Below are 27,307 nucleotides of genomic sequence, written 5' to 3'. Positions count from 1 at the left end.
GCCGCCATATACGGGCTGCCGATGCATGCTTCACCACTGCCAGGGCATAAATTTCATTCAATTTCATCTAGAATTACCCTGGGCTGAAAGCTATAATTATGGACAAGAGTCTGATTTAGCTACAAAGAGAGTCCATATTTTAATCCATTCAAAAGAAAACATCTTGTAGGCTCTTGTTCTTGCCAGTGATATATGTTTCCGTTTTACTGGAACAAAATTTAATGGCTATACCCAAAGATCTGAGGAGAGATACACCCAGCAGTATCAATTATTCTTCAAATAAACTGGATGGAACCCCATACTGATGTCACACTGGGACGAGGCATTTCTGGGCAGGAGGTATGAACATGCAGAAAGCTTGGCTCTGTGGCAAAGATAAGCAGTTATCCATCTTCAAGACAGGAATAAAGGCAAAACAACTGTAATCTTAGTACCTGGGGGCTGAGCCGGGCGGACTGGCCTAAGTTAAAGGCCAGCCTTGGCTACAGGAGATTGAGAAATTAAGATTTAGAGATGGTAACTGGACCTAGTCAGTCTGAGGTTACAGGGATCAGTGTAGCGTACTATGACGCCTTAAATTTTTTCCCAGATAGTTTAAGATGCTAGCCTTAAACCTGCTACACAGCCAAGGATGACCTTGTAGTGTTTGGATTACAGGTGTGTGTCAATATGTCTGCCTTAGCTACAAGTACTGAACAGTATGATCAACAGATGAAATATTTCTATCATCAATGAAAGCTCTATAGTAACAGTTTAGAGACCCTGATTCTCCATTCCATGAGGGGAAAAAGCCAACAGTATAAAGGGGGCACATTTATTGTCACTTCCAAATGTACAAAAAAAATTAGAAAATAACCCCCAACTCAATTCCCCCTCCCACCCCCACAACATTCTTCCCAACACAAATAATCTTCTCCCCAAACCACAAACATAAACTGGTCCTGGTATTTTCATAAACAGTGCAGCTAAGAAACAGTTTAGAGAAAATTGAGCAGGATTCAGAGTATATCCATTCTGTCCTCTCCTATAGTTCTGCCATCTCTGGTGTCAGAGTCCTTTTACAAAGTGTGGTGCATTTGGCTGTTGCTTTAGAGGTCCTCTTGTGCCTTCTTCTTCTTTTTGGGTTTTTCCTCTTGAATTATAGGGGGATTTGTAGCTTCTCGTTGTAGATAGCTAATAAAATCATTTAATTCACGGCCACCCTGAAAAAAGAAAGGTTATTTTAATTTTTTAAAGAACTCTAGTTAATGGCCAGTTGGATGGCTTACTGGAATTTGACTCCCAGATCCCAAATGGTAGAACTCCTCAAAGCTGTCCTCTGACTTTCACATACATATCTATTGCCACAAATAAAATGTAAGTAAATAGGCCAATAAAACAACTAGGCATGGGGGCTGAAGAGATGGCTTAATGGTTAAGCGCACTGACTGCTCTTCCAAAGGACCCAGGTTCAATTCCCACCACCTACATGGCAGCTCACAACAGTATATAATGCCAATTCCAGATGTCCGACACCCTTAGAGGCAAAATATCAATGCACATAAAAATAAACAAATCATATATATATATATATATATATAAAAAGCATGACCGGGCAGTGTTGGCACATGTCTTTGCTCCCAGCACTTGGGAGACAGAGGTAGAGGCAGGGGGAGTTCGAGGTCAGCCTGGTCTACAGAGCTAGTTCCAGGACAGGCTCCAAAACCCTGTCTGGGGGAGAAAAAAAAAAGGGGTGTATATTTCAGGGAAATAGGACAATGCACTTACTTCATACTTCTTTGGATTTAGCTTCTTGTTGGCTGGTGAGAAGTAGATGGTAGGAAAACTAGGAAAAAGGAAAAAAAAAAAAACAGTTCACCAACTTCAAGTTTGAGTGATCCTACCATACCTGTCCAATAGTGTTCTAAGGACCCCTTTTCTTTGTGGTTTCTAATCTGATCTAATGTTGCTTTCCATGAGTGCCTAAATTATACTCTATCGCTCTCAAAATTCTGAGGGAGTCGCGTTGGGGTCACCAATGGCAGAAACCTAAGAAATTCACCTTCCCCAAATATAGCCAGCAAGGGAATGGTTTATGGTGGCTACTCAAGTGGCTGAAGTTGGGTTAATCTGAATTCAGGAGTTTGAGGCCAGCCTAGGCAACCAAGTAAATTCCATCTCTAAATACAAACACCTTTTCATCAACATACCCTTTGACTTCATATGGAGAAGGCACATCGTTGGCTGTGGCATCCATCTTGGCTATAACAATATTTGGGTCTTTGCTGAGCTGTTAATACAAATGAAAAGAAGAAACGTCAACAACAAAGAACTTAATCTGTACTGAAAAAGCTAAGGCACAGGTATTACCACAAATCCCAGACAGGTCTGCGCTAAAGTGTGTATCTGGCCTCAAATACACAAGCACATTCCTGCACATTCCTTCTACACCTGGACACAGAAACAGCACCGTCACAAGTTCCAGGCTAGCCAAAGTTGTCACAACATCATTCAAAATACTTGATACCAAACCAGGCCTAGAGGCCCATGCCTTTCATCCTAGCATTTGGGGGCCAAAAGCAGATGGACCTCAGAGTTTGAAGCAAGCCTGGTAGAGCTTTCAGTATCAGGTACTTACTGATTTATGACTTAGAGAATTGTGAGAAGAACACAGACTTACTTCCTAACCTCCTAGCTTCTCTCTTATGAGCTGGTTCTTGCAGAAGACTATATGTAAGGCCAGGACTAGTCCTTCCAAGTAGGAGGCTGAGCACATGCTCAGGCTGCTCCTGGACTATACAATTAGACCCTGTCTCAAAACAAAACTTTTTGGTGTGGAGTTTATTGAGAGAAGAGTAAAGGGGAAGGAAGAGAGAAAGAGGCAGAGAGACTTGCTTGCCTCCTTCAAAAGAACAGTGTGAAAAGCAGCCACCTTTAAATTTACCTGGCTTGGATTACATTACAAAGAAAACCACCAAGTTTTTTTTTTTTAAATGAAGGACTATACAAATTCAGAAGCATCATCAAAATCCAGATGATCCCAGACATTTGTAACCATGCTGTAGAATGAGCCTGATTTGTGTTAAGCTGGCTATCTGTTAACTTCTTTATAGGCTAGGGGGCAGTCAAGAGCAAACGTGTAAACAATGGCTGGGAAAGAATATACCAGTACTTAGGAACTAGTTAAGTCTATGCTTAAAATACATATAAATCCCAGCTCAATCTTGTATTCATAGAGGGTTCAGACTTACTTTCTCTCCTAGTTCTTTATATTTGGGTTCCAGATTCTTACAGTGACCACACCAAGGAGCATAAAATTCAATCAGCACATCCTTATCTTCATTATTCACTATGTCATCAAAATTTTCTGCTACCACAACCTAGAACACAGAAGATTCTCTAGTCATAAGAAAAGAAAAATAAATCCACAAGCAATTCACCTCAACTTGCATTACAAAATTTATACACCCGTAAACATGTTGTTATGTCCCATTAGCTAATTTATCCTCACATCTAACCCCATCAAACTATGTTTAGGAAGCCACAGGAAATAAAAACAAATGCTACCTAATGGTTTTCTTTCTTTTAAAAAACTTTACTCATGGGGCGGGAAAGATGGCTCAGTGGTTGAGAGCATCGATTGCTCTTCCAGAGGACCTGGATTCAATTCCTAGCTCAGAACTATCTGTAGCTACAGTCAGGGATCTGGGATCTGACACCCTTACAGACATACATGCAAACAAAATACCAATGCACATTAAAAAAAAAAAAAAACCCACAAAAAAAAATCTTTACTCATTGTGTGTATATATTATAGATACGGACTTTATAGTTTATACTCTTCTCTCCTTCCACTTTCCACTGCTATATGGGATCAAGGGATCAAATTGGTCCCTTGCATTAAGTGCTTTCCACATGGAGTCATCTCTTGGACCTGTAATGGTTCTTAGCTGGAGATGTAGCTCAGTGGTAGAATACTTACTTAATATGGGTTTGAGTCCCAGTATTAAAAACAAACATCAAATCAAAAACAAATTAAAGAAATGTCTGTAAAGTTTTTGGTCAGGTCTATCAGCGTTAAGATTTAGGAAGACAGGAACACACCTTGACAGGCCCATCGTTGGTCTCTGGGATAGGCTCAGACTTCAGGTATCTCTTTAGGTTTCCATCAAAGTAATCCTGCAGGAACCGCTCAAGAGCCTTGCCATCCCGCCTGCAAATGCAAAGAGAGGTCCTTATGGGAACTCATGATTCTTTTCTCCTGCTTCCACTACCCAAGTGCATGCTGGAATTACAACAGCATACCACCATTACCCAGCTTCTACCCACTACTTCTAATGAGGTGGCATTATGTAAGAATTCCAAGCTGCTACCCTTTCTGCAGAAATTACAATCTTTAATGTACCTATGATGGGAAGCCTGGAGACTTCTCCCTACCTCAATGTTACTCTTTCTAAAGTTCTCAGCGCTTAGGCTTTAATGATTTTCTGAGCTGAATTCAATGCCAAGTAATAACTTACGAGAACTCTTCCTGCATGACAAACTTCTCTCCTTTAGCAGTTCTGATAGCCACAACAGGAACCTCTCCAGTAGTGCTTTCCAAACCAAAGTCAGACAGCTCATGGCTAAAGGTTTTACGGCTTGCTACAGCAAAGTTGAGTTTGTGTCCAGCATCAAGGAATTTCTTTGCCACCATCATCACCCTGTGAGAAATAAGTAAGAGAAATATTAGTACCATGACTAAAACAGTGTGATGAAGCAGTTTTTCCTAAACTAAAAGACAGGTATCTCTATAGTCCTAGCAGTCCTGGAGCATGTAGAACAGGCTGATTTCAAACTCACACAGTGCTTGGAATAAAGGTGTGGATCATTTATGCCAGGCTAAGTCTTTGGAACTAGGAAGCAGGAAGCTAGAAAGCAAAGAGTTCTATGATTCATCCATTCAGTCTTCTGGAATTAGCTTGAACTTATAATACCAGGCACTGATCACGTTACAATTTTGTGACTTAGTAACCTTCCCTCTTAAGAGGTGGTGGCACCTAACCCATTTGATAGGAATTTTCCTACACTATTAACTGTAAAATCTATTGTATGAATAAAAACTGACCTGAAAAGAACATTTATGAGGTTGAAACACACCCAGAAAATTTATTAAGAAGTGGGAACAATGTTTCAAGTTTACTGTACTGATGAGGCTCACACCTTTCAATATATACCCTGGAGTCAGTGTATACAGTAAAGAACAGAATTCACATCCATAGTGTATGTTAGTTGTCCTATGGCTTTAAATGCAGTTTTAAATGCTATGTGCTCCTTTCCACTTTCCCCCTTTTCTTTTAAAGACAGAATCGTAGGCTGTCCAGACTAGTCAAAAATTCAGTATGTAGTATGGATAACTTAAACCTGACTGTCCTGTCTATCTCCTAAACGCTTGGACTACAGTCCTGTGCTACTGCACCCAGTTGTGTTTTGTTTATTTTTCTTTTTTAAATGTGTTGCCGGAACGGGTGAGATGGCTCAGTCTGATAATCTGAGTTTGATTCCCAGGAAGCACATGGTAAGAGAACAGAACCCAGGGCTTTGTGCTGCTAGGCAACCACTGTACCAACTAAGCCACATCACCTTTCCATTCTCATCTAATCTTACACCCCCGGGTAACAAGATAACTGGAACTGTTCATGTAATGGGTAAACATGTCTACATAAAGGGAAAACATGGATTTTATTACCTGTTTCTCCAATAGTTGGAACCTTTAGCATTCTTTTCATAGTCCACATCATAGTAGGCAGTAAGTAAGTCCTTGCCCTGTATCAAATCTTTATTGTCTTCTGTCATATGAGGACAGATGCCAAAACTGAAACGAAATAATCCATTAGCTTTGTCATTTTCTAGCTGCATCATGGAAATATTAAAGTGACAGCAACAAGGAAGGCGGCACTCACATGCTGTCCTGGATAAACCTTTTAATCTTGCCACTGGTCATTTTCTGTTCAGTATATGCCACTGTTTTGTCTTCAAACTTGTTAGCAAGATGTGAAGGACGAAATAAAGTGATCCCCCTTAAATAAAAAAACAACAACAAGGTGTCTTAGCATCAGATAGTAGAGTTCTTTTTTATACTCCATTTAAAGGTCAGATACGCGCCTTTAATCCCAGCACTCGGGAAGCAGAGGCAGGTGAATCTCTGTGAGTTCGAGGCCAGCCTGGTCTACAAGAGCTAGTTCCAGGACAGGCTTCAAAGCTACAGAGAAACCCTGTCTCACAAATAAACAAACAAATAATAAAGCTCAGATACCTTTAATACCAGAAATTAAAATCAGAAAGCAGAGGCAGGTGGATCTCCGTGGGGCCTGCCTGCCTGATCTACATTAACCAGGGCTACCCTGTATCAAAAAAGAAAAAACTGAGACAAGACAGGCATTGTGGCACACCTGTAATCTTTCCATTTTTTTCCCCAAATATTTATTTATTTATTATGTATACAATATTCTGCCTGTGTATATGCCTGAATGCCAGAAGAGGGCACCAGACTTCATTACAGATGGTTGTGAGCCAACATGTGGTTGCCGGGAATTGAACTCAGGACCTTTGGAAGAGCAGGCAATGCTCTTAACCACGGAGCCATCTCTCCAGCCCTCCATTATGAACTGATAAAACAAAACAAAACACAACAAAACCACTCAAAGTCTACAAGGATTAGATTGATACTTGGTCTTTAAAAATCAGTAGTGAGAACTAAAATTAGAATCACAGAACTAAAACAGAATTAAACTAAAATTATTCTAGCCATTTATTAGAATAAATTACAGGATGTAAATCCTTAATATCCACTGATCACACCCAAAATTAAGGTGATAAAACACCTTTAGTGCTGGAGAGAATGTTATGTTGCCTAATCTGTGGTACCAAGATCATCCATTTGTACTTAAACTGTTGGCAATAAACTTGACGAAAAAAGTTGTTAGAGCCTTTTCTATTTTGCTGTTGTTTTGTGGTCTATGCCTTTAACCCTAGCACTCAAGCAGCAGAGGCTATCTCTTGAGCTCAGTGCCAGCCTGGTCTACAGAGAGAATTCCAGGTCAGGACTACACAGAGAAACCCTGTCTCAAAATACTAAATTTAAAAACAAAACAGGTGTGCCAGGCAGTGGTGGTGCATGCCTTTAATCCCAGCACTTAGGAGGCAGATGAATCTCAGTGAGTTTGAGGCCAGTGTGGTCTATAAAGTGGGTTCCAGGACAGCCAGGAATGTCACACAGAGAACCCTGTCTTGAAACAACAACAACAAAAAAACAGGCACACACCAGCACACTTAGGCTTTTTATGTGGATGCTGGCAAGCACTTTACTGATGAGGTCTCTTTTGAGCTCTTATCTACAATTCTCAACCTAATTGTCATACTCTACTGGGAAAATCTCATCTACTAAGAATCACCTCTCTGGGCATGGTCCAGGGTCCAGAGACAAGACTGCTACAAGTTCAAGTCCAGCTTCACCTACAATGCAAGACCCTTTCTCAAGAAAAAGTGAACTACCTCCTTCCATGAAGCCTTTTTTTTTTTTGTGACATGCCCATGTGGGTTCCCAAAGAAGCCAGAAGAACATCTGTCAGAACCCCTAAAATAGGTAGTTATAAGCTACCCGATATGGGTGCTTCAAACTAAACTCTGGTCCTCTGTAAGAGCAGTACTAGTTCTTAACCACTGAACCATTTCTCCAACCCATACAGCCTTTTCTTTCCTTTGGTTTTTCCAACAGGGTTTCTCTGTGTAGCCTTTGCTGTCCTTGACCTCAAGAGTTCTGCCTCCCAAGTGCTGGGATTAGAGGCATGTCCCTCTACCACCTGGCCCTATAGCTTTTTTAATACCTTCCCCAGGCCACAAAAAAGGGAAAAAACTCCCCCTAAAATATTTCTACAGCAAATGTGCAATACGACATTTCTACATATATTTGTTTATATGCTGTCTCCTTTTATAGCTGCCCTTCATAGGCAATGGTTTTCTAAACTGAGCTTACTTATGCTAGAAGGGCTCATTAACTCCTTGCAAACAAAACACAAGCTAAGTAACAACACAAAGGGCATAGATCCCAAAATTCACAGTAAGAGATAAGAGAATGCAATTTAGTCACTTACTCTCCATTATCATCGTACTCCTTCACCAGAGACTCAACGTTGGTGTGCGCAAATCGGTAGTTATCTCTCAAGTTGCTGGCTGCTTTTAGGAACTCGGAGTGCCCATCACTGAATAGATCCCTAAAAAAACCTGTATAGGAAATGTCAAACACAAAGAATAACCAAGTGCCATGACTTACATTATTCTTCTAGTGTTCAAGCCTTCAGTCTGTTATGGATAAAGTACTTTAGGTTAAGACCAGGCTGCTTCCGACATCTGACATAACACTCACACTAAGACTTCCTCCTCGAAAGGGAGAGGGCTTGGTAGAACTGAAGTCTTCCTTCAATTTCTCCAGAACAGATCTTGGCAAACTTCCTCACCTCTTAAGAGTTTTAAGAAATACTTCAGGTATTAAATGAAAACAATGGGGGAAGAAGTCCAACGGTTAAGTGCACCAGCCCTTCTTCCAAAGGACCTAGGTTCAGTTCCCAGCACCTAAACAGTGGCTCAACAACCATCTGGTTCCAGATAACATAATGCCTTCTGACCTCTCTTGTGGGGGCCCACAGATTGAGTCCTGCTCCACCTGACTAAAGGTCAGAGAGTTCAGACATGTGGCTTACGACACTCTTTGGATTGCAAACACACATGTGGTGCATGTACATACATGGGAGCAAAATACTCAAAAACATTAAATAGATCAATAAAAGGCTCCTTATGGTTAATTATTAAGAAAAAAAGAAGCCAGGCGGTGATGGTGCATGACTTTAATCTCTGCACTTGGGAGGCAGAGGTAAAGGCAGGTGAATCTCTGTGAGTTTGAGACCAGCCTGGTCTACAAAGCAAGTTCCATGACAGCTGGAGCTAGACAGTCAAACCTTGTACTGAAAAACAAAAAAATAAATAAATACACAAATAAATAAATCTATTTTCGTGTGAGTGAATGACTTATCTGGTGCAGGTACTTGAGGAGACCAGATGGAAGCTAGAATTACAGGTATTGTTAATCACCCAATGTGTGTGCTGGGAACAGAACCCAAACTCTCTGAACAAGCAGGAAGTCCTCTTAACCACTAAGCCATTTTTTTAAATATTTATTTATTTATTATGTATACAATAGTCTGTCTGTGTGTATGTCTGCAGGCCAGAAGAGGACACCAGACCTCATTACAGATGGTTGTGAGCCACCATGTGGTTGCTGGGAATTGAACTCAGGACCTTTGGAAGAGCAGGCAGTGCTCTTAACCACTGAGCCATCTCTCCAGCCCCCCCCACTAAGCCATTTTTCTAGCACACATGGTTAATTCTTTGCAACACAGAATTAGCTAAATCAAGATAAGCCAAATTTAAATGGTAAAATACCTACTACTACAGAGAATAAGCTTTATATATATATATATTTTTTTTAAATATTTTATTTATTTATTGTGTATACAATATTCTGTCTGTATGTATGTCTGCAGGCCAGTAGAGGGCACCAGGCCCCATTACAGATGGTTGTGAGCCACCATGTGGTTGCTGGGAATTGAACTCAGGACCTTTGGAAGAGCAGGCAATGTTCTTAACCTCTGAGCTATCTCTCCAGCCCTAAGCTTTATATTTTATTGTTTATGAGACTCTAACAAATGCAATTATCAGTTACAGATTTAAATATAAGTATTTCTGTGTGTGGTTTGTTTTTTGAAACAGGGCTTCTGTGTAGCTTTGGAGCCTGTCCTGGAACTTCCTCTGTAGACCAGGCTGGCCTCAAACTCACAGAGATCTTCCTGTCTATGCCTCCCGAGTGCTGGGATTTAAGGCGATGAGCCACTACTCCCCCCTCCCCACCCCATTTAGCATGTTTTGTTTTTTTTTTTGACAAGGTCTGTTTTCACTGTCGTTCCCTGCCTGTCTCTACCTCCTGAAAGCTGAGATTAAAGCCATATGCCCCAGCCTGGTCTACAAGAGCTAGTTCCAGGACAGGCTCTAAAACTACAGTGAAACCCTATCTGGAAAAAACAAATGAACAAATAAAATAAAACCATATGCCACTAAATTTAGTTTAAACCAAGTGTGTTATATGCCACACCTAAACATAAACCAGAGGGCTAGAGTGTGTAATTCAGCAACAGAACAATTGCCTAGCACATTTGAGGCCAAGGTTTTTCTCAAAACAGAGTTTCTCTGTGCAGCCCTGACTGTCCTGGAACTCACTCTGTAGTAGACCAAGTTGGTCTCAACTCAGAGATCCCCCAGCCTCTGCCTCCTGAGTGCTGGGATTAAAGATGTATGCTACCATGCCTGCCTGGGATCAAGGTTTTAACTTCAGTGTATTAACACATACACACCATACACACCCACAAAATTTCTTTCAATTGGGTGCATTGGTAAGCCTGGCACCTCCTGGCTTCCTGTCCACAATAAAATCTCTCCTTGTTGCATGCATTCCTTCCATGACATGCAACCTAGGAGACCTACACTAGAATTTAAAAATTTCTGTGCCAATGTTTTGAACATCCTCAACTATAAGACTAATCTCTTTCCTTTTGCATGACCCAGCCTCAGGAATTTATAACAACAGAAACTTGACCAATAACCACAAAGTTTCCTATAAAAATTGAATATAGAGATGGAAATGTACTATTTACTTGTATCCCCTTGCCTTAAACCTCATTTTAGTTTAATTATCCTGCTAAAGACTTAGCTCTCAGAGTTAAAGAAGGAACAGACTAGGAATATATAGCTCAGTAGCGGAGTACTTGCCTAGCAGGAGTGAGGAGACAGGTTAGATTTCCAGCACTGTGGGGTAGGGGTAGGAGGTGAACCAATGACACTCCTATTATGGTCTAAGAATACAAACACAGACACAATTTTCTTGCCCTGTTATAGTTTCTGATTCGGTTCTATCAGTTACCTTTTAACTGCTTCAAGCTTGCCTAAGCTGCTTTAACTTGTGGCTTTCCCAAACATGGAAGTTTTTAACATCCAATCAATGTTGTGAACACCTGCTACTTACCCACCACTGAAGCATCTTTATCACTAATGAACTTCTTAAATTCTTCCTCAGACCTGAGAGGAACTGAAGCTGGTCCTGCTTGCTTCTTCAAGTGGCTGACAATTCCATCTTAGAAGACAAAAATCACATTGACACATAATTTGAGAAGGTAAGGATTGGAATGATTCAAAATTCATAAAAACAATATATATTTTCAATGAAGTTTTTCCCCAATCCTATCCCTAAACCATTCAATTTCTTTTCTATACACAAAAGTTTAACTTCAGTTTGTGTATCCTTCTACTTGATTTTAGCCAACAAGGCCAAGAAGCAATTGGTATATCCTTCTAAAGCAAGCACACAAGCACACACGCACACACACACAAAATTACATTCTTTTATCTTTAAAAACGGCACTATATACTCCAACATCACTTGTCTTTTTAGGAAGGCAGGGTGGGATGGGGTGGTGTCCTAAGCTCACAGATGTCCACCTGCCTTTCCCTCCCATAAAACTACTCTGAGCTGAGGTTGTAGAGCAGAGGCTTGCTTTGACCTCCTGTCTTCTCCCCCAATCCTTCCAAGTGCTAAGACTATAAGGATGTACCACTATGCCCAACTCAAGTACTTTTGGTTATTTAACATAGTATATAGAAATAATTCGTGCTGAATTCATAATGAGCTGTGCCACCTCTATCCCCCCCCTTTAAGAGGAAATCTTGCAGAATGTGAGTCTTCTACCATGTGGGTTCTGCGGATTGTTATGGTGGGCCGTGGGTACACCACTGACCCATCCTGACAGCCTTTCAATCCTTGGTTATAACTGCAGAGTGCTTTTTAAAAAATTTACATACTGTGATTAATTTAATCCACAGTAACTGGCAGACATTTAATCTTTTCTTTTTTGAAAAAATTCCATGATAAACAACCTTAGCTGTAAGATCCACAGTCAAAGAGTACAAGAATTTATACTTGTTAAGCTGTTTTCCTACATGATTTACCCCCTCCCCACCCCACCTCTTTTTTTGAGACAGGGTTTCTCTGTGTAGCCCTGGCCGTCCTGAAACTTACTTTGTAGACCAGGTTGGCCTCAAACTCACAGAGATCCACCTGCCTCTGCCTCCCAAATCCTGGGATTAAAGCTGTGCACCATCATACCCAGTGGTAAGCTCTGCTTTAAATTTTTGGAGGAATCATCACATCATCTTCCACAGTACCTCTATTACTTTTCATCCCCATCAACAGCATACAATGGTTCCCATGTCTCTAAATCCTCACCAATACATGTGTGTATGCTCTTTTGTGAATGCTGCTGGTCCAGCCTAAGGCTATCTCAATCATGGTATAAACAAGAGAGTCTTTCTCTACTACACTATCTTCCAGGCCAGTTAATGCCCCACTACCCAGACCTTTTTTTTTTTTTTTTAAATAAAGAAACAGTAGTAGCCATTGTAATGAGCACAAGACAGTTTTCTTTGCTGCGTGGGGGACTGAACCTAACACTTTACACGTTATTAGTCAAATACTTTATCACTCACTATCTATAGTCCACTTGTAGTGATGACTGTCTTTCACCTTCCATCAACCAGAACCCAAATAACAGAAAAAGACCACTGTTCTGCATATGAACACCAACTATCTCAAGAATCTTACAGAGTAGATAAAATTGATAACACTTATCAAATGAAAACATGCTTAGTTGAGCTTATCAAGTATTTTCTATATTACTTTATAATCAAGTCATTTAGACAGAAAACCTTTTTGTCACCTAAAATAACCTCTAAAATGAACAACTTTTATGACTGTTAAGTATGCTGAAGCCTTTTTTCTTTATTTTTTTCAAGTTAGTGTTTCTCTGTGTAACAGCTATCCTAAAACCTTAACAAAACATTAATTCAATTTCCAGAAGATAATTCAAGGAAGGAAGATGGCATATGCCTATAATGCCATTACTTGTAAAACTGAGGCAAGAGGATCAGGAATTTAAACCTAAGCCATGTAAAAGTGGTAAATGACTTTAATCCCAGGACTTGGGAGGCAGAGGCAGGCTGATCTCTGCAAATTCAAAGCCATCAGGGATTACATAGTTAAGTTCCAGAGCAGCCAGAGCTACACAGTGAAACCCTGTCTTGAAAATATAAAAACGAAGAAAGAAGTTTAAGCCCAGCCTGGGTTTCAGGCAATTCAGATCCTTACCGGCAGTCCTAGGCCCATCATAAGCACCTGCTTCTTCACCATCTCTAAATATTTTAAGGGTTGGGTAGCCACTGACTCCATACTTATTACAGGTATTTGTGTTGGCAGTGCAGTCCACCTAAGAGTAGACAAAACTAGAGTTATTTTGTTATCTAAGCACCTGCTGTAAGATCTCATAGTCCCAAAACATTACGACTGGCTATCCCCATAGAAGATCAATACTTCTTGGCACACTTCCCATAAGTCATTAGACCTTAAAGACGCATTAGTGCTACCTAACTAGATCTGAACTGCCTAAGATGCTTCTTGGCTTCATATGCAAACTCTAAAATTAATGTATTTATTTCAATAATGCCCTCCTTCCTTTTCATGCTGCAGATCAAATCCAGTGCTCTAACACTGAGCTATTCTCAGTCCCAATAGTGATTTACTTCGGTAACATTCACTACCAAATGCATGTGCTTGGCATGCCCACTTTTAGCCGGGACAGGGTATAATTTGATTTTACAAATAAGTTGTCTATTGGCAAATGCATCGATAATTGTTACATAAAAGCAAACAATTGGTTTAAAACCATAGGAAACAGATTAACCTTTACACAATTCTGAGGTTTGATTCTTATGTACTGAAATGGGTAAAATGAGGTTCAGAAAATTAATACAGCCAAGCAGTGGTGGCGCACGCCTTTAATCCCAACACTCGGGAGGCAGAGGCAGGCGGATCTCTGTGAGTTCGAGGCCAGCCTGGTCTACAAGAGCTAGTTCCAGGACAGGCTCTAAAAACTACAGGGAAGCCCTGTCTCAAAAAACCAAAAAAAAAAAATAATAATAATAATAATAAAAAATTAAAATAAACAAAAACAAAAAAAAACAAAACCCACAGTTTACAGCCTCCTAAATAATTTTAAGCCCCAGTCACAAGAAACAAAAATTATAACATGATGTTTTTGCTAGGACAAGTTGCTTAACATCTAGATTTAATATAGTTTTAAATACTTTTAATATATATCGAGGTAGTGATATATGCCTTTAATCCCAGCACTCAGGAGGTGGAGGCAAGTGTATCTCTGTCAGCCAAAGCAACATAGAGAAACCCTATCTCAGAAACAAAACAACAAAAAACAAGACAAGGCTTTTAAAATCGAACACCTGTGAGCTTATTACTTCAGAATGGCAAAATTTACTAATTATTATTTTCACCTGTTTGAGACAGGGTCTTAGGTAGCTCAGGTTAGTCTTCTTTTTAAAATATCTATTTATTTCTTTATTTATACAATATTCTGTGTGTATGCCTGCAGGCCAGAAGAGGGCACCAGACTCCATTACAGATGGTTGTGAGCCACCATGTGGTTGCTGGGAATTGAACTCAGGACCTTTGGAAGAGCAGACAATGCTCTTAACCTCTGAGCCATCTCTCCAGCCCCTTAGGTTAGTCTTGAACTTCTAATTCTGTCTCTACCTCCCTAATGCTCGCATCACAGGTCACCACCATAGCTAATACTTACAACTCTATGGAAAACAAACATCCACCTTATACTAACCACTTGACTACATACTCAGTGATAGCCCATGTCTTTTTTCCTGATCCCATCACTGACTATCATCACGGTAGATCACTCAATACTCTTTCTCACCCTTACATCTATACCTTTACTGTCTTTGTCAGCCCTTACTTCTCATTTACTATTTTCTTTGTTTAAAGTTCTTTTAACTTTTATTGATTCTTTGTGGATTTCACATTGTGTATTCTAATCCCACTCATCTCCCTGTCTCCTCCAATCCTCCCTCTTGCCCTTGCACCCTCCCTCTACCCCTGCAACCAAAACAAAATTTAAAAGAAAAACTAAAAATCAAACCAAACCAACCAACAAAAGTATCTAGTGGTTTGAGTATGGAGAACGGATCTGAGGACCTGGAAGCAGAACTGGCCCCACTCCTTGCTGCAGGCTGCACAGGGTGGTGATCTAGCTAAGGCAGTGCTGGACAGCTCGCCCAGGTAAGGAGGGTGAAAGAAAACTAAAGGAGGGCTGACCAACCCAGCTACCGACCAGGTCCAGAACTGTTGGAGCACATAAAGGGGACAAACCTACAGGTTCAAAACGGCAGGATCTCCACAACACAGGACAACAGGATAGCCAAAAGGATTCCCAGTGAGAGCCTGCTATCAGGATCTCCACAACACAGGACAACAGGATAGCCAAAAGGATTCCCAGTGAGAGCCTGCTATCAGTGGTGCAGCAGAAGCCAGAGGCCTCGAGTCAGACCAGTGACTCACGGTAATGAATATTTTCAAGAAAAGATGAACGGACTAAAGGGTAAACTGTGTGACTCAACAGAACACAGTGCGGATTCCACGATGAGATTCTCCCCCACCCTTCTTTAATGTTTTATTTTGTGTAGGAGTGCTCTGGCTGCACACATATGTACAGGTTCAAAGGCCAGCACAGAGTATCATATCCCCTGGGAGTGTAGTTACAAATGATTGTAACCCACTGCCCAAGCATCTATGTCCTCCATAACAGAGGTCAAGTGCTCCTCTTAGCCACTCAACCTCTCTCCAACCAACCAAAACAAACAAACAAACAAAACCCAAAAAACAAAAAAACACAACTAGTTTTATACACTTGGGTCAGTGAAAAAACTCAGAATGTAAAGGGTTTGTTGCCAAGCCCAAGGACTCACACAAAATATGTACACAGGACCACATATGTGCAATAAAAAAATACTTCATATACTTCATATTCCTTTCTGGTGAATTCACTGATGCTCACCTTTGCTAATGGGACTATTCCTTTTAATCTAGTTGCTGCAGCTTCATACTCAGGGGCGAGCCTCTTGCAATGTCCACACCTATTATTAAAAAAAAAAAAGGGGTCAGATTCTTTGTATAACACAAACTTAACTCATATTTCCTTCTTATCTAGAAGAACCTCAAATCATATTACTGTTTTGTTTTTTTGAAGAAGGGTCTTGATACACAATCCCCAGGCTGTGACCTTCATTCTTTCAGCCTCTCTTATACTGACTTAGACATGCTATACCAATTATTCAATATCAAGCTGTAACCCAGACTTCTGATATTTTGAATAATGAGTATTATTTTTTAGTCTACAGCTTTTATTTCTTTTTAAATATTAACCTATGAATAAAATAATCAGGAACAGACTCCCAAAGCTCAGGCTCCTTCTCTTAGTTTTCCTAAGTAGAGTGGGTGATGCTTCAGGTGAAGCAAAGTACCTTTCTCTGACTTAGCCACCTCGGCTCTTAAGAGTGTTTAATATGCTCAGCCCACATGGTAATTCTCTTCACAAGAACTACACTCTTTTTTGAACACCCCCATTCTGTTTAGTCTGCAATATCACCCTTCTTATAAATTCGCATCTATGTGGCCAAAGCAACAGCTCCATGGTTTTTTGTTTTTTTTTTTTTCGATACAGGGTTTCTCTGTACAGCCCTGGCTGTCCTGGATCTATGCAGATCAGACTGGTCTCAGACTCAGAGAACATTCTGCCTGACTCCCAAGTGCTGGAATATTAAAAAAAAAAGTGTACATGGTAATTATTTTTATTATACTAAAATAACTGGAACTCATGTTTGGCTAACAACTCAGATATATTCATTTATTATGCAACATTTAAAGAATACATAAAATAGGACCAGTAGTTAAAGGTTCTGGCCTCTGATCCTAATCTGAGTTCTATCTCTGGGACTTCGATTCTCTAACCTCCACCTATGCACTGTGGCATGTACACACCCACACCTGCCATGCACACAAAATAGAGAAAACTCAACTATATATACATATATATGTGTATGTATATATTCACACACACACAAAAGGAATACATAACACTGTTGTTGTTTTTTTTAAAGATTTACTATGTGTACAGTGTTCCGTACATATATACCTGCACACCAGGAGAGGGCACCAGATTTTATTCTAGATAGTTGTGAGACACCATATGGTTGCTGGGAATTGAACTCAGGTTCTCTGGAAGAACAGCCAGTGCTCTTAAGCTCTGAGCCACCTCTCTAGTCCCCACAACAGTGTATCTTGAACACATCTATGATGTCACTGATTATGTGAGAAACCCTTAATATCTCATCAGGATATGAAAAAAGGAGGGAAAAAAAGACCACACCAAGGTGGCACACGCTTTTAATCCCAGCACTCAGGAAGCAGATCTTTTTGGGTTCTAGGGCATCCTGGTCTACAAGATCTAGTTTCAAGAGAGCCAGAGCTGTCACAGAGAAACTCTGTCTCGAGAAACAAACAAAAATATGTTAGCCGGGTGGTGGTGGCAGTACACTCTTTTAATCCTGGCACTTGGAAGGCAGAGTTCAAGGCCAGCCTGGTCTCCATGACAGCCAGAGATATAGAGAAACCCTGTCTTGGAGAAAGAAAGAAAGAAAGAAAGAAAGAAAGAAAGAAAGAAAGAAAGAAAGAAAGCAAGCAAGCAAGCAGAGGAAAAAAGCCAATGCAGTACCCCTTTGGTACCTATGACTCCTCCATCTTGAATTTGGTCCTTTTATACCCCCCACCCCATTATGTGCCCGCTTCTGGCCTCTCCATAGTTCAGGATGGCTTGACCACCCCCCCCACCACACACACACACACTGTGAACAGGATCCAAAGCATGCTGTATTTGTCCTTTGTACATCTCCTTAATCCTTCATTTAATCTTTGACAATCTCTCAACAGACTTTTTAATTTTACTTTTTATGTGCATTGGTGTTTTGCCTGCCTAGTGTATCTGTGTGAGGGTGTCAGATTCCCTGAAACTGAAGTTACAGTTGTTTACTGGGAATTGAACCTGGGTCCTCTGGAAGAGCAGCTAGAGCTTTTAACTGCTGAGCCATCTCTCTAGACCTTAATATACTTCTTAAAGACCTTGGGGAGTATGCACTTTGTTTTTTCTTTTCTTCCCTGTGGTTTTGAGACAGTTTCTCTGTGTAGCCTTGGCTGTCCTAGCACTCATTCTGTAGACCAGGCTGACCTTGAACTCACAGAAATCGCCTGTCTCTGCCTCCCAATGCTGAGAATAAAGGTTTGTGTCACTGCCGCCCAGCCAATTATTTCTTTTTCAGATTTTTGTGTGCACATGTACGAATATGCCGCAGGTGTGCAGGTGCCCAGGGGTCAGAAGAGGGCATCAGAAGAGGCAACTGTAAGGCTCCAGAAGCAGATACCGGTTATGGAATCTAGGTTCTCTGCAAAAGCAGCATTCACTCTTAACCACCGGGCCAGTTTTTGAGAGATAGTCTCTTAAAGCTCTTTATCTAAACACATGTTTCAGAGGCAAAGTATCTTGTAGCCAAAGATGATCTTGAACCCCTGATCTACCACCGTTTCCCAAATTCTGGGGATTACAACACATACCACCTTTCCTGGCTTCTTTCCTTCTGTTTTTGCTGTCTGCAGGGAGGTTACAGAACTCTTCAACCTTCTCAAAGTAATCCCTCTGCAACCCATTGGGCTTTTGAAGAGATAATGTGCAGCTGGTGCTAGCTGTACACTGACAACAACGCACCACACACCTAAATGCACAGGAAGTACACCTGTGGGACTGTTGGGCCTGGCTGGATAGAAGAGCAGGTGTTTCAGGCAGCCTTCTGGGAAAAAGTATACCAACTTATGTTTTGATGAGTTCTCATGGTCAAGTGAACCACACAACTGTGAAATCAGACCTACTGCCACCTTAAAAGTGCTTTCTAATGTGCTGAAGCTCAGAAGGGATGTTTTTTGTTATTATACAGCCAAATACAGCCTCAAACAGGCCATGTCACTCCTCCTTCAGCTTGGTGTGCCCACTACTAAATCAGTGCCTTCTGCACTTCACTCTGAGTAGCCCTCCAGCTGATTCTGCTCAGAGTTGTCAAAAAAAGAAAAGACACTTGATACTGATTCGTGGTGTCTGTCTCAAGACATGATCTCATGGATAGCCCTGGCTGGCCTGTAACTTGCTACTGCAGACCAGGCTGTCCTAGTACTTAAAACAATCTTTCTGCTTCTCACTCTCAAATGCTAGGATTTATGCATGTAGCACTATGCCCAATTTCCAGGGTTTAAAGAATGAATTTTAAAGGATCCCATCTAGGTTTGGGCCTTTAAGTATTTAAAGCTTAAAAAAGGAGAAGAGTAGGGTACTCAAGTAAGGTGAATAGCGGAGTTAATATACAAGAAGTCTGTGTATTGGGGCTGGAGAGATGGCTCAGAGGTTAGGAGCACTGACTGCTCTTCCAGAGGTCCTGAGTTCAATTCCCAGCAACCACATGGTGGCTCACAACCATCTGTAATGAGATCTGGTGCCCTCTTCTGGCATGTGAGCATGCATGGAAGGAATGTTGTATACATAATAAATAAATCTAAAAAAAAAAAAGAGAAGAAGTCTGTGTATAATAATTACAGTCAGTAATACACAGTACAGGAAAAGAAACAGAGAGGCAACAATCATCTACTAAAGATTCACATAGCAGCAAAGCAGCCCAGCAGAAGAGGAGAGATTTCATTCCATCTTTTCTTTGGGGCAGAATCTTTTTATGTAGCTGAAGCAGTTCAAAACGTACAGAGCTCATGCCTTAGCATCTGAGAAACTGAGCTAACAGGCATATAGCATCATGCCTGTCTTTTGCTGTTGACTTTCTATTGTAGTAACTATCAAAATTAACATCATTACCTCAACTATCCTAAAAGAGAAAAGAAAAAAAAATGCCAACTTTACAAATACATATAAAAATAGCCAGAGAAGGCCAGGTGTGATGGCAGGTGAATTTGAGTTTGAACTCAGCCTCGTCTAAAGTGAGATTCCGTCTCCAAAAAAAAAAAAAGAGACAGAGAGCATTAAATAAAAAAGTATGCATTGCCAATGCTGATAACCCCCAAGAAGTCCTGCACAAAGGCACGTAATTCCAGCACTTTTGAAGCTGAGGCAGGAAAACTACTGAGCTTAAGGCCAGCAGATAGACATCAAGTTCAAGGCCAACTAAGTTTATAAACTCCATTCCTCTACCTGGAGGAGGGAGGGGGAGAGAGAAGGGTTGGGGGAAGAGAATAAATTCAAGCTGGGGATGTAGCTCAGCTTTGGGTTGTTTTAATGTGGGGAAGGCCTGGGGCTCCATCTCCAGTACTGGGGTGGGGCAGCACAGTGGCAATGACATAGGTCAGCAGGTAACAGCACCTAATAACTTGCCACATACGCATGACAACTAGAGATCCCCAGAATCCATGCAAAGGTGGAGAAAACACACGCCACCAATCTGCCCTTGACCCCACAATAGTAAAACAGTTTTAAGAGGCAGAGCTGAAGATATGGCTCAGCAGTTAAGAGCACTTGCTATTCTTGCAGAGGATCTGAGTTCTAGTCCCACACCTACCCATGTGTAACCCCAGTTCCAGGGACTTGGAATCCTCCATGCATACACATAAAAACTCCATAGGCAATAAACCCCACACCATTCCCCTTTAGCTCTTACTACCTCAAGGTCATTGTCTCAGCCTGTGAGCAGAGTTCTCTGATATAGCTCCTGCCACGATGGTCATGGACTCTTAATCCCCTAAACTGTGAACCCCTGAAAAAAACCTTTCTTTAACAAATTGCCTTGGTCATGGTGCTTTGTCACTCAACAGAAATGTAACTAAGATACAATGAATCTGTGAAGAAGTCAGTGTGCCGGAGGCCGCGACTAAAAGCAAAGGTTCTAAAGAGTAGCACCATCCACAAGGTAAACAAATATACACGTGGGTTCCTGTTAGGACGGGAAAGACCGCCTTTCCCAGGCAACCAACCAGGAACAGACATCTGGTGAACTTTAAGGGAAATCAGGGTCTGTTACAGAACCTACTAACTCTTTCTTTCTTTCTTTGGTTTTTCAAGACAGGGTTTCTCTGTAGCTTTGTATCCTGTCCTGGAACAGCTCTTGTAGACCAGGCTGGCCTCAAATTCACAGAGATCCGCCTGCCTCTGCCTCCCCAGTGCTGGGATTAAAGGAGTGGGCCATCACCACCAGCCCCCGCCAATATTAAACCACAAAGAATTCACCTACTCTCAGAGATGGTACATAGCAGAGGACAACGCCAACATGCACAAACTCAGTCATCACTTCATGCTGCACTGTGTCAGGAGCAATTAATTATTTTAGCCTTTGATAAAAAGCTGACAGTTCTTTCCCTGTAGGAATCCCAGTCTGGAGAAGGACAAATGAGTTGATTGTTCAGGGGGGGAAAGTTGCAATGAAATCTCAATGCTGAAAAGATGACTCTACTGGCAATGTGGGAGGTGACTATCTTCTAAGCCTACTAAAAGCAGACACCACAGCAGAAATCCACCCAACTCTTGATGGCTCAATGCATCATGGGATATGTAGTCTTAAGAAAAGCAGGTGAAACAATTTTTAGGATGATGTATTTAGGATAGAGGCAAGAGGATCAGACACTGAAGCCCAGCTGGGCTAGAGGAGAACCTGTGGATCCCAAGTTTGAGGTCAGCGTGGACAATACAGAGGAACTGGTTTAAGAAAAAGAAAAGCAGTGCCTTTAATCCCAGTATTTGGGAGGCAGAGGCAGGAGGATCTCAGTGAGTTTGTGGTCAGCCTGGTCTAGAGAATGAGTTCCAGGACACGCTCCAAAGCTACACAGAGAAACCCTGACTCAAGAATTAAAAAAAAAAAAAAAAAAAAGTAAGTACCAGCCTGAACTACAGAGTGAGATCCAGAATAGCCAGGACTACAAAGAGAAACCCTGTCTCAAAGGGAGGAAAAAATGCTTTAACATTTAAATATATATTTTCAACAATGGCAATTGAAAATGCTAGGTAAGCACTGAGCCATATCCCAGTGCCTTAACTCCAAACTGCTTTAAACTGTGTAACAGTCCACAATTCTCCAAATGTGTGACCCCTCAGTCAAAGAAGCCGGACCCAACCAACGCCCCCTCAAACCTAACAGCATGATTACATAACTATGTCAAATTGTTTCTAAGCGAGAACACTGAATTCTAGGGATTGTTAGCCACAAAATGCCCTGAACACAAAATACCCCAAGCTGAAATACAAATTGCTTCCTGTCTCTAGTATATCCTGATTCAGGCAGTCTTCACTACAGGACTTTGAGTGCCATCTTCTAAGTCAGTAGGAGGAGCTTGGAATGTAAGGATCCCACTGGGTCAGAAGCAAAGATAAGTTACAGTTTAACTGTGAAACACTGGTTTATGGGTTCTTTTGAATAGTTTTGAATTAAAGGCCATTGTGCCAGGAGGGCAAAAAGTACACACCTTCTGAACTATTATTATATTAAATTAATTAGTATGCCGTGGCAATAATTTGCAAATTACCCAACCCACCACTTAAGAGACAAACCCAGAAATCCTATGTTCTCCCTTCCCAAGTAAGTTCTTATTTGGGGCCACATTTACTCTAAAGAATCTACCGTTTTGTGAGGTTACACGGCCCCTGAAGTGGTATATACTCCCCCAATGGTGGCTACTTTCTCCATTGTGAGTCTTATCATTTTCTGTAATTATCTAAAGTTGACAATTATGATAGATGCTAGTGAAATTATTCTTGTTCGCTTACTCTCTTCTCAATGGAGGCGCCTCTGCGGCTTACAGCTTTATGTAAAATATTGTAAGCCATGCCCTAGACAAAATAAAGGCCTGTCTCAAGAAAGCACTTACAATCGTTCTGCAGCCACTGAGTGACCTTGGTTAGGACCCACTGGCTCTGGGGTGGGGACAAGAAGAAAGGAAATACCTTGGGACCCAGGACCTGTACCCCTGCCTCCTCCCTAAGGTTCTGGGATGACTGGCTGGCCTGCAGACCAGAAGACGTCTACACTGACTCACCTAGATACTGAAAGATACAGATCGGAGGGGGAGGGGATGGGTAAATCCCTCCACATAGGAAGTGCAGCAATAACACGGAGTAAGGACGTGGCCCTAAGCGAGAACCTAGGCTTCTTCCTTTCCGGATCAGCCCCGGCCCCCACCCCCACCCCCACCCCCGACTGGCAAGGCGGCAGCTGCAGTCAGGCCCCTGGATAGTGGAGGACGTCCGCGCTGCGTAGGCCCAACCGCTCCCGCGCCCAGCTGCTCCTCCGGCCCTGACCCTGCCCAGTGGCCTCACCAGGGGGCGAAGAACTCGACTAGCATGAGGCCCGCCGAGCCCGTGTCGGAGACGCGACTTTCGAAGTTTTCGTCCGTGAGTTCCAGGACATCAGAGGCGGCGGCGAGGCGGGCCGAGGCGAGCAGCAGCGCCACGCCCGGGAGCAGCGCTAGGCGGCTGAAGAGCATGGCGGCAAGACTCGGATGGGGCGGTCGGAGGGTCGGGGCCAGGGGACTGAGAAGAGAGCGCCCGGAATCCGCACCCGCTGCCTGAGCTCGCGCGTCTGGCCCGAGCAGACCTGCTGCCGAGGTCCCAACCCCCTAGGCCGGCTCGGGCCGCAGTGTGGCAGCCGCCGATTGGCTGCATCCCCCGCTGCGTCGGGCGGGATGAACCAGCTGGTAACTGCCGATTGGCTGGCGCGCGGGGCGGGGCGAACGCCCGCGGGCCCGGCTGTGGGAGGGGGGAAGGCCTTGGCGGGGGTCGGTGGGAAGTGGGGGCTCCGGGAAGCTGGGGCGGCCCTGAGCTCGGCCAGCGGAGGAGGAGTGGAGCTCAGGGCGCCGGCGCGGGAGGCTAAGGGGTGAAGTCAGGGCTGAGTGGGCGGAAGTGCGCTGGGCCTGACGTGAGGCCTTGAAGCGGGCCGGAGGGGAGCTTGAGCCGCCCCGTTCCCTCCCTCCCGGGCGTTGGGGCGCTCACACACTCGGGCACAATACGACACGTATTCCAAGTGCCAGGCTGTTGATTTGTCCAATTATAGGGCGTAGAACACTACATCCTGCTGCTGCCCTCCCTCGTATCCTGCTTTGTCAGGTCCACGTGAGGTCTGTATTCTTTGTCCAGCATTAGGCCTTCTGCCTTCCTGCCCGATAATTTTTCACTGATTGCTGTTGTTTGTTCGAGAGGGTGGGTACCCGAGGATTGAACCGGGAACCTTACCCAATGCTGGACAAGTGATCCATTGCCGAATTATATTCCTAGTCCTACCTAGTCCTCTTTTGACTTTTTGAGACATGATCTCACTAAATTTCCCAGGTTGGCTTTATGTTCAATAATCTGGCAGGCCTAGAACTTTCCTATCCTGGTCTCAACCTCAGGGATTAATGGTTGATAGTCCGCACCACCAGACTCAGGCTCAATTTTTACTTTTTTTTAACAAAGTCTCACTATGTGGCCCTGACTGGCTTGGAACTAGCTATGTAGACTAGGCTGGCCTCAACAGAGATGCACCAGCCTCTTGAGATTGAGATTAGAAGTATGCGTCCCCACCGCCAGCCCTTTCAATTATTTTTAAAGAAGAAATACCGGGTGATGATGGCGCACGACTTTAATCCCAGCACTTGGGAGGCACAGGCAGGCGGATCTCTGTGAGTTCGAGGCCAGCGTGGCTTACAAGAGCTAGTTCCAGGATAGCCTCTAAAGTTACAGAGAAACCCTGTCTCGAAAAAATATAAATAAATGGATAGATAGATGATAGATAGATAGATAAATAAGAAATACATAATTACAAGCGCTGTCATAAAGTGAAAATTCGTGGATATTTAGTTGACTGGAAATATCTCTTATGATTTTTTTCTATCTTTTGCATAAACAAAAAATCAAAACCAAAGAACAAAAACTTTTTTAGTCTTTTTTTTTTTCTAGACAGGTTTTCTCTGTAGCTTTGGAGCCTTTCCTGGAAACTAGGTCTTGTAGATCAGGCTGGCCTCAAACTCACAGAGATCCAGCTGTCTCTGCCTCCTGAGTGCTGGGATTAAAGGTGTGCGCCCCATTTTTGAGTCTTTCAAAAGTACTTAACCGCTCATGGTATCTTTAATGGGCTCCCTAAATCTCTGAAAGGCAAAGAAGGTAGGAAGGAAGGGAAAAAACGACAACAAAAAAAAAAAAAACCCCAAACCTCTGACCCTTGGTTCTATTTTCTTCACAGCCATGGCCCAGGAACGAGGACACCCACCGCTGCCTAGAGCTGATGCTATTCGCTCGCGGCTTATCGACACCTTCTCCCTCATAGAGCATTTGCAAGGCTTGAGCCAAGCCGTACCAAGGCACACTCTCCGGGAGATACTTGGTTAGCAGCCTGTTCGCTTGCACTAAGTGTAATATTCCTGTCCACATCCTCAGAAGATAGGAAGCAGAAACATATTTTAGGGTGGAGCCAGGAATGGTGGTATATGACTAGCCTGGGCTTCATAGCAAGACCCTGGTTCCAAACAACAACAACAACAACAAAATAGGGCTGGCAATATAACTTAGTGAGTAAAGTTGCCTGCTGCCATGCTGATAACCTGAATTTGATTCTCAGGACCTACCTGGAAGGAGAGTACTGGTTCCCAAAAGTTGCCCTCTGGCATACACATGCATGCTCGACCACACACACACACACACACACACACACACACACACACGTTTAAATAAAACACGAACGGGTGTGCGTGACACTTGCCTGCAATTCCAGCCTTCTGGAGGAGGAGGCACTGGGAATTCAAGGTCATTCTTGGTTACACAGTGTAGTTTGAGGATGAGAGGGGTTATTTGAGACTCTTGTCTCAAGTAATGGGAACAGCAAGATAGAGATAGCTCAGGGAGTAAAATGTACTTGCTGCCACGTCTGAAAACCTGAGTTCTATACCCAGGACCCACATGGTACAAGAAGACAACTTACTCCGGCAGTTGTATACACACACATATTTTTTTGAAAAGTACAAATAAAAGGAAAATTTTAGAGATGAGAAACTACGCTAAACTTGATGAATTCAGGACTTTAAACCTCTATCTATTCCTCTGAATCCTAATCAGGTGACCCTGACTTTGAACAGTTTTCACCAAAGGTACTTAAAACTTGGGGGTTTCTGAGCTGGTGATGATGGCCTTACATCCTTAGAAAGCAGAGGCAGGTGGATGTCTGAATTGGAGAGAGCCTTCCTAGCAGGTCCTGAACCAGCTGCTGCTTTCATAAGCACAGTCAGTGTGAGCATAAATGATACATGTTCACTTTACACTAATAGAATTCTTAGTTGCTTTGGAAAAGAGCAGCTTACAAGGCAGAGCTGCTGCTGCGTGTAGAAAGTCCATTATTTTACCAGTGTCCCTCTCCCCAACTCTGCCTGCTGTCCACAGTCCCCCGGCCAGCAGATCTGTCTATACTCCTTTCTGTTTGGCGGGGAGGCTGGGGAGGGAAGGCAGTCTTGTGTGTTGCCCGGTACTGGTGCATTCAAGCTGAACAACAGGCATGCCCAATTACCTTTTCGTTATAGATCCTTCTCTCCAGAAGAAACTCATGTCAGGAGACCAGCACCAGCTAGTGCGCTTCTCCATAAAGCCCCGGCATATGGGCCACATCACACACTCCCAGCGAATGCTGAGCAGGCTCCGTGTGCGGTGCAGCCAGAGACCACCTCTTTCCCTGTGGGCTGGATGGGTTATTGAGAGTATCCTTTTGTGTCACCTGTTCTTATTGTGGCTTTCCCTCATCTGTTAATGATTTATTTTTCCTCTCAAACTATTTTCTTCAAATTCTCATATCTGATATTGTTGTCCTTATTATTTCAGCTGCATGAATGAGAATGTGCTCCGCCTGTGTGTTTCCTTAAAAGCAAACAGATCCTATCTTCTCGAAATTCATCATCTCCCTCATCTTTCTCAATACAATTGTACTGATGGTCGAAATAGGTGAGAACTGGTGCTTATGAAAAAGGTCGTTTTCTTCCAACCTGACCGTTTCATACTTTCAGGTATCAGTTCATTGTGATGGGGACAGATGTACTTATTCATTTACTTTTTGAGACAGAGTCTTATGTAACCTACACTAGCCTCAAGGATGACCTTGAAGCTGACCTCCTCCTTGTACTTTCCATCGGAGATGACAGGTGTGCACCACTGTGCCTACCTAAGCGAAAAGGGGCTCTAAAATACCATTTACATACTACATGAAACCTATTAAAAAACAGAAGGAC

General features: G+C 42.6%; 3 protein-coding genes across 4 annotated transcripts in view; 1 reads left to right on the top strand and 2 right to left on the bottom strand.

The window, feature by feature from the left end:
- Serf2 (small EDRK-rich factor 2) overlaps positions 1 to 27,307 on the bottom strand; it is a 233,729-nt gene that overhangs the window by 15,374 nt on the left and 191,048 nt on the right. The window lies entirely within an intron of this gene.
- Positions 174 to 23,694, bottom strand: Pdia3 (protein disulfide isomerase family A member 3). The gene is made up of 13 exons (XM_075961914.1): positions 23,382 to 23,694; positions 16,035 to 16,113; positions 13,265 to 13,382; positions 11,090 to 11,197; positions 8,112 to 8,241; positions 5,922 to 6,038; positions 5,708 to 5,833; positions 4,500 to 4,682; positions 4,084 to 4,192; positions 3,231 to 3,359; positions 2,190 to 2,269; positions 1,768 to 1,825; positions 174 to 1,202 (listed from the first exon to the last, which is right to left on the bottom strand). The coding sequence occupies exons 1-13, from the start codon at positions 23,546 to 23,548 to the stop codon at positions 1,089 to 1,091; spliced, it is 1,518 nt and encodes a 505-aa protein (XP_075818029.1). The 5' UTR covers positions 23,549 to 23,694; the 3' UTR covers positions 174 to 1,088.
- Positions 23,637 to 27,307, top strand: part of Catsper2 (cation channel sperm associated 2) — a 17,629-nt gene continuing 13,958 nt past the window's right edge. Inside the window, exons 1-4 of one of the 2 annotated variants that reach the window (XM_075961913.1) lie at positions 23,637 to 23,758; positions 25,282 to 25,422; positions 26,609 to 26,782; positions 26,955 to 27,023. In XM_075961913.1, coding sequence (XP_075818028.1) covers positions 25,284 to 25,422; positions 26,609 to 26,782; positions 26,955 to 27,023 — 382 coding nt within the window. In that variant the 5' untranslated portion in view covers positions 23,637 to 23,758; positions 25,282 to 25,283. Of the gene's footprint in view, positions 24,179 to 25,281; positions 25,423 to 26,608; positions 26,783 to 26,954; positions 27,024 to 27,307 lie in introns of both variants that reach the window. The other variant, XM_075961912.1, reaches the window with a different exon arrangement.

This window comes from Microtus pennsylvanicus, chromosome 2 (genome assembly GCF_037038515.1).
Source record: "Microtus pennsylvanicus isolate mMicPen1 chromosome 2, mMicPen1.hap1, whole genome shotgun sequence".
In the NCBI taxonomy this organism is placed as follows: domain Eukaryota; kingdom Metazoa; phylum Chordata; class Mammalia; order Rodentia; family Cricetidae; genus Microtus; species Microtus pennsylvanicus.
Note: the sequence above shows the minus strand (reverse complement) of the source record. Positions and strands in the feature narration are given on the sequence as shown.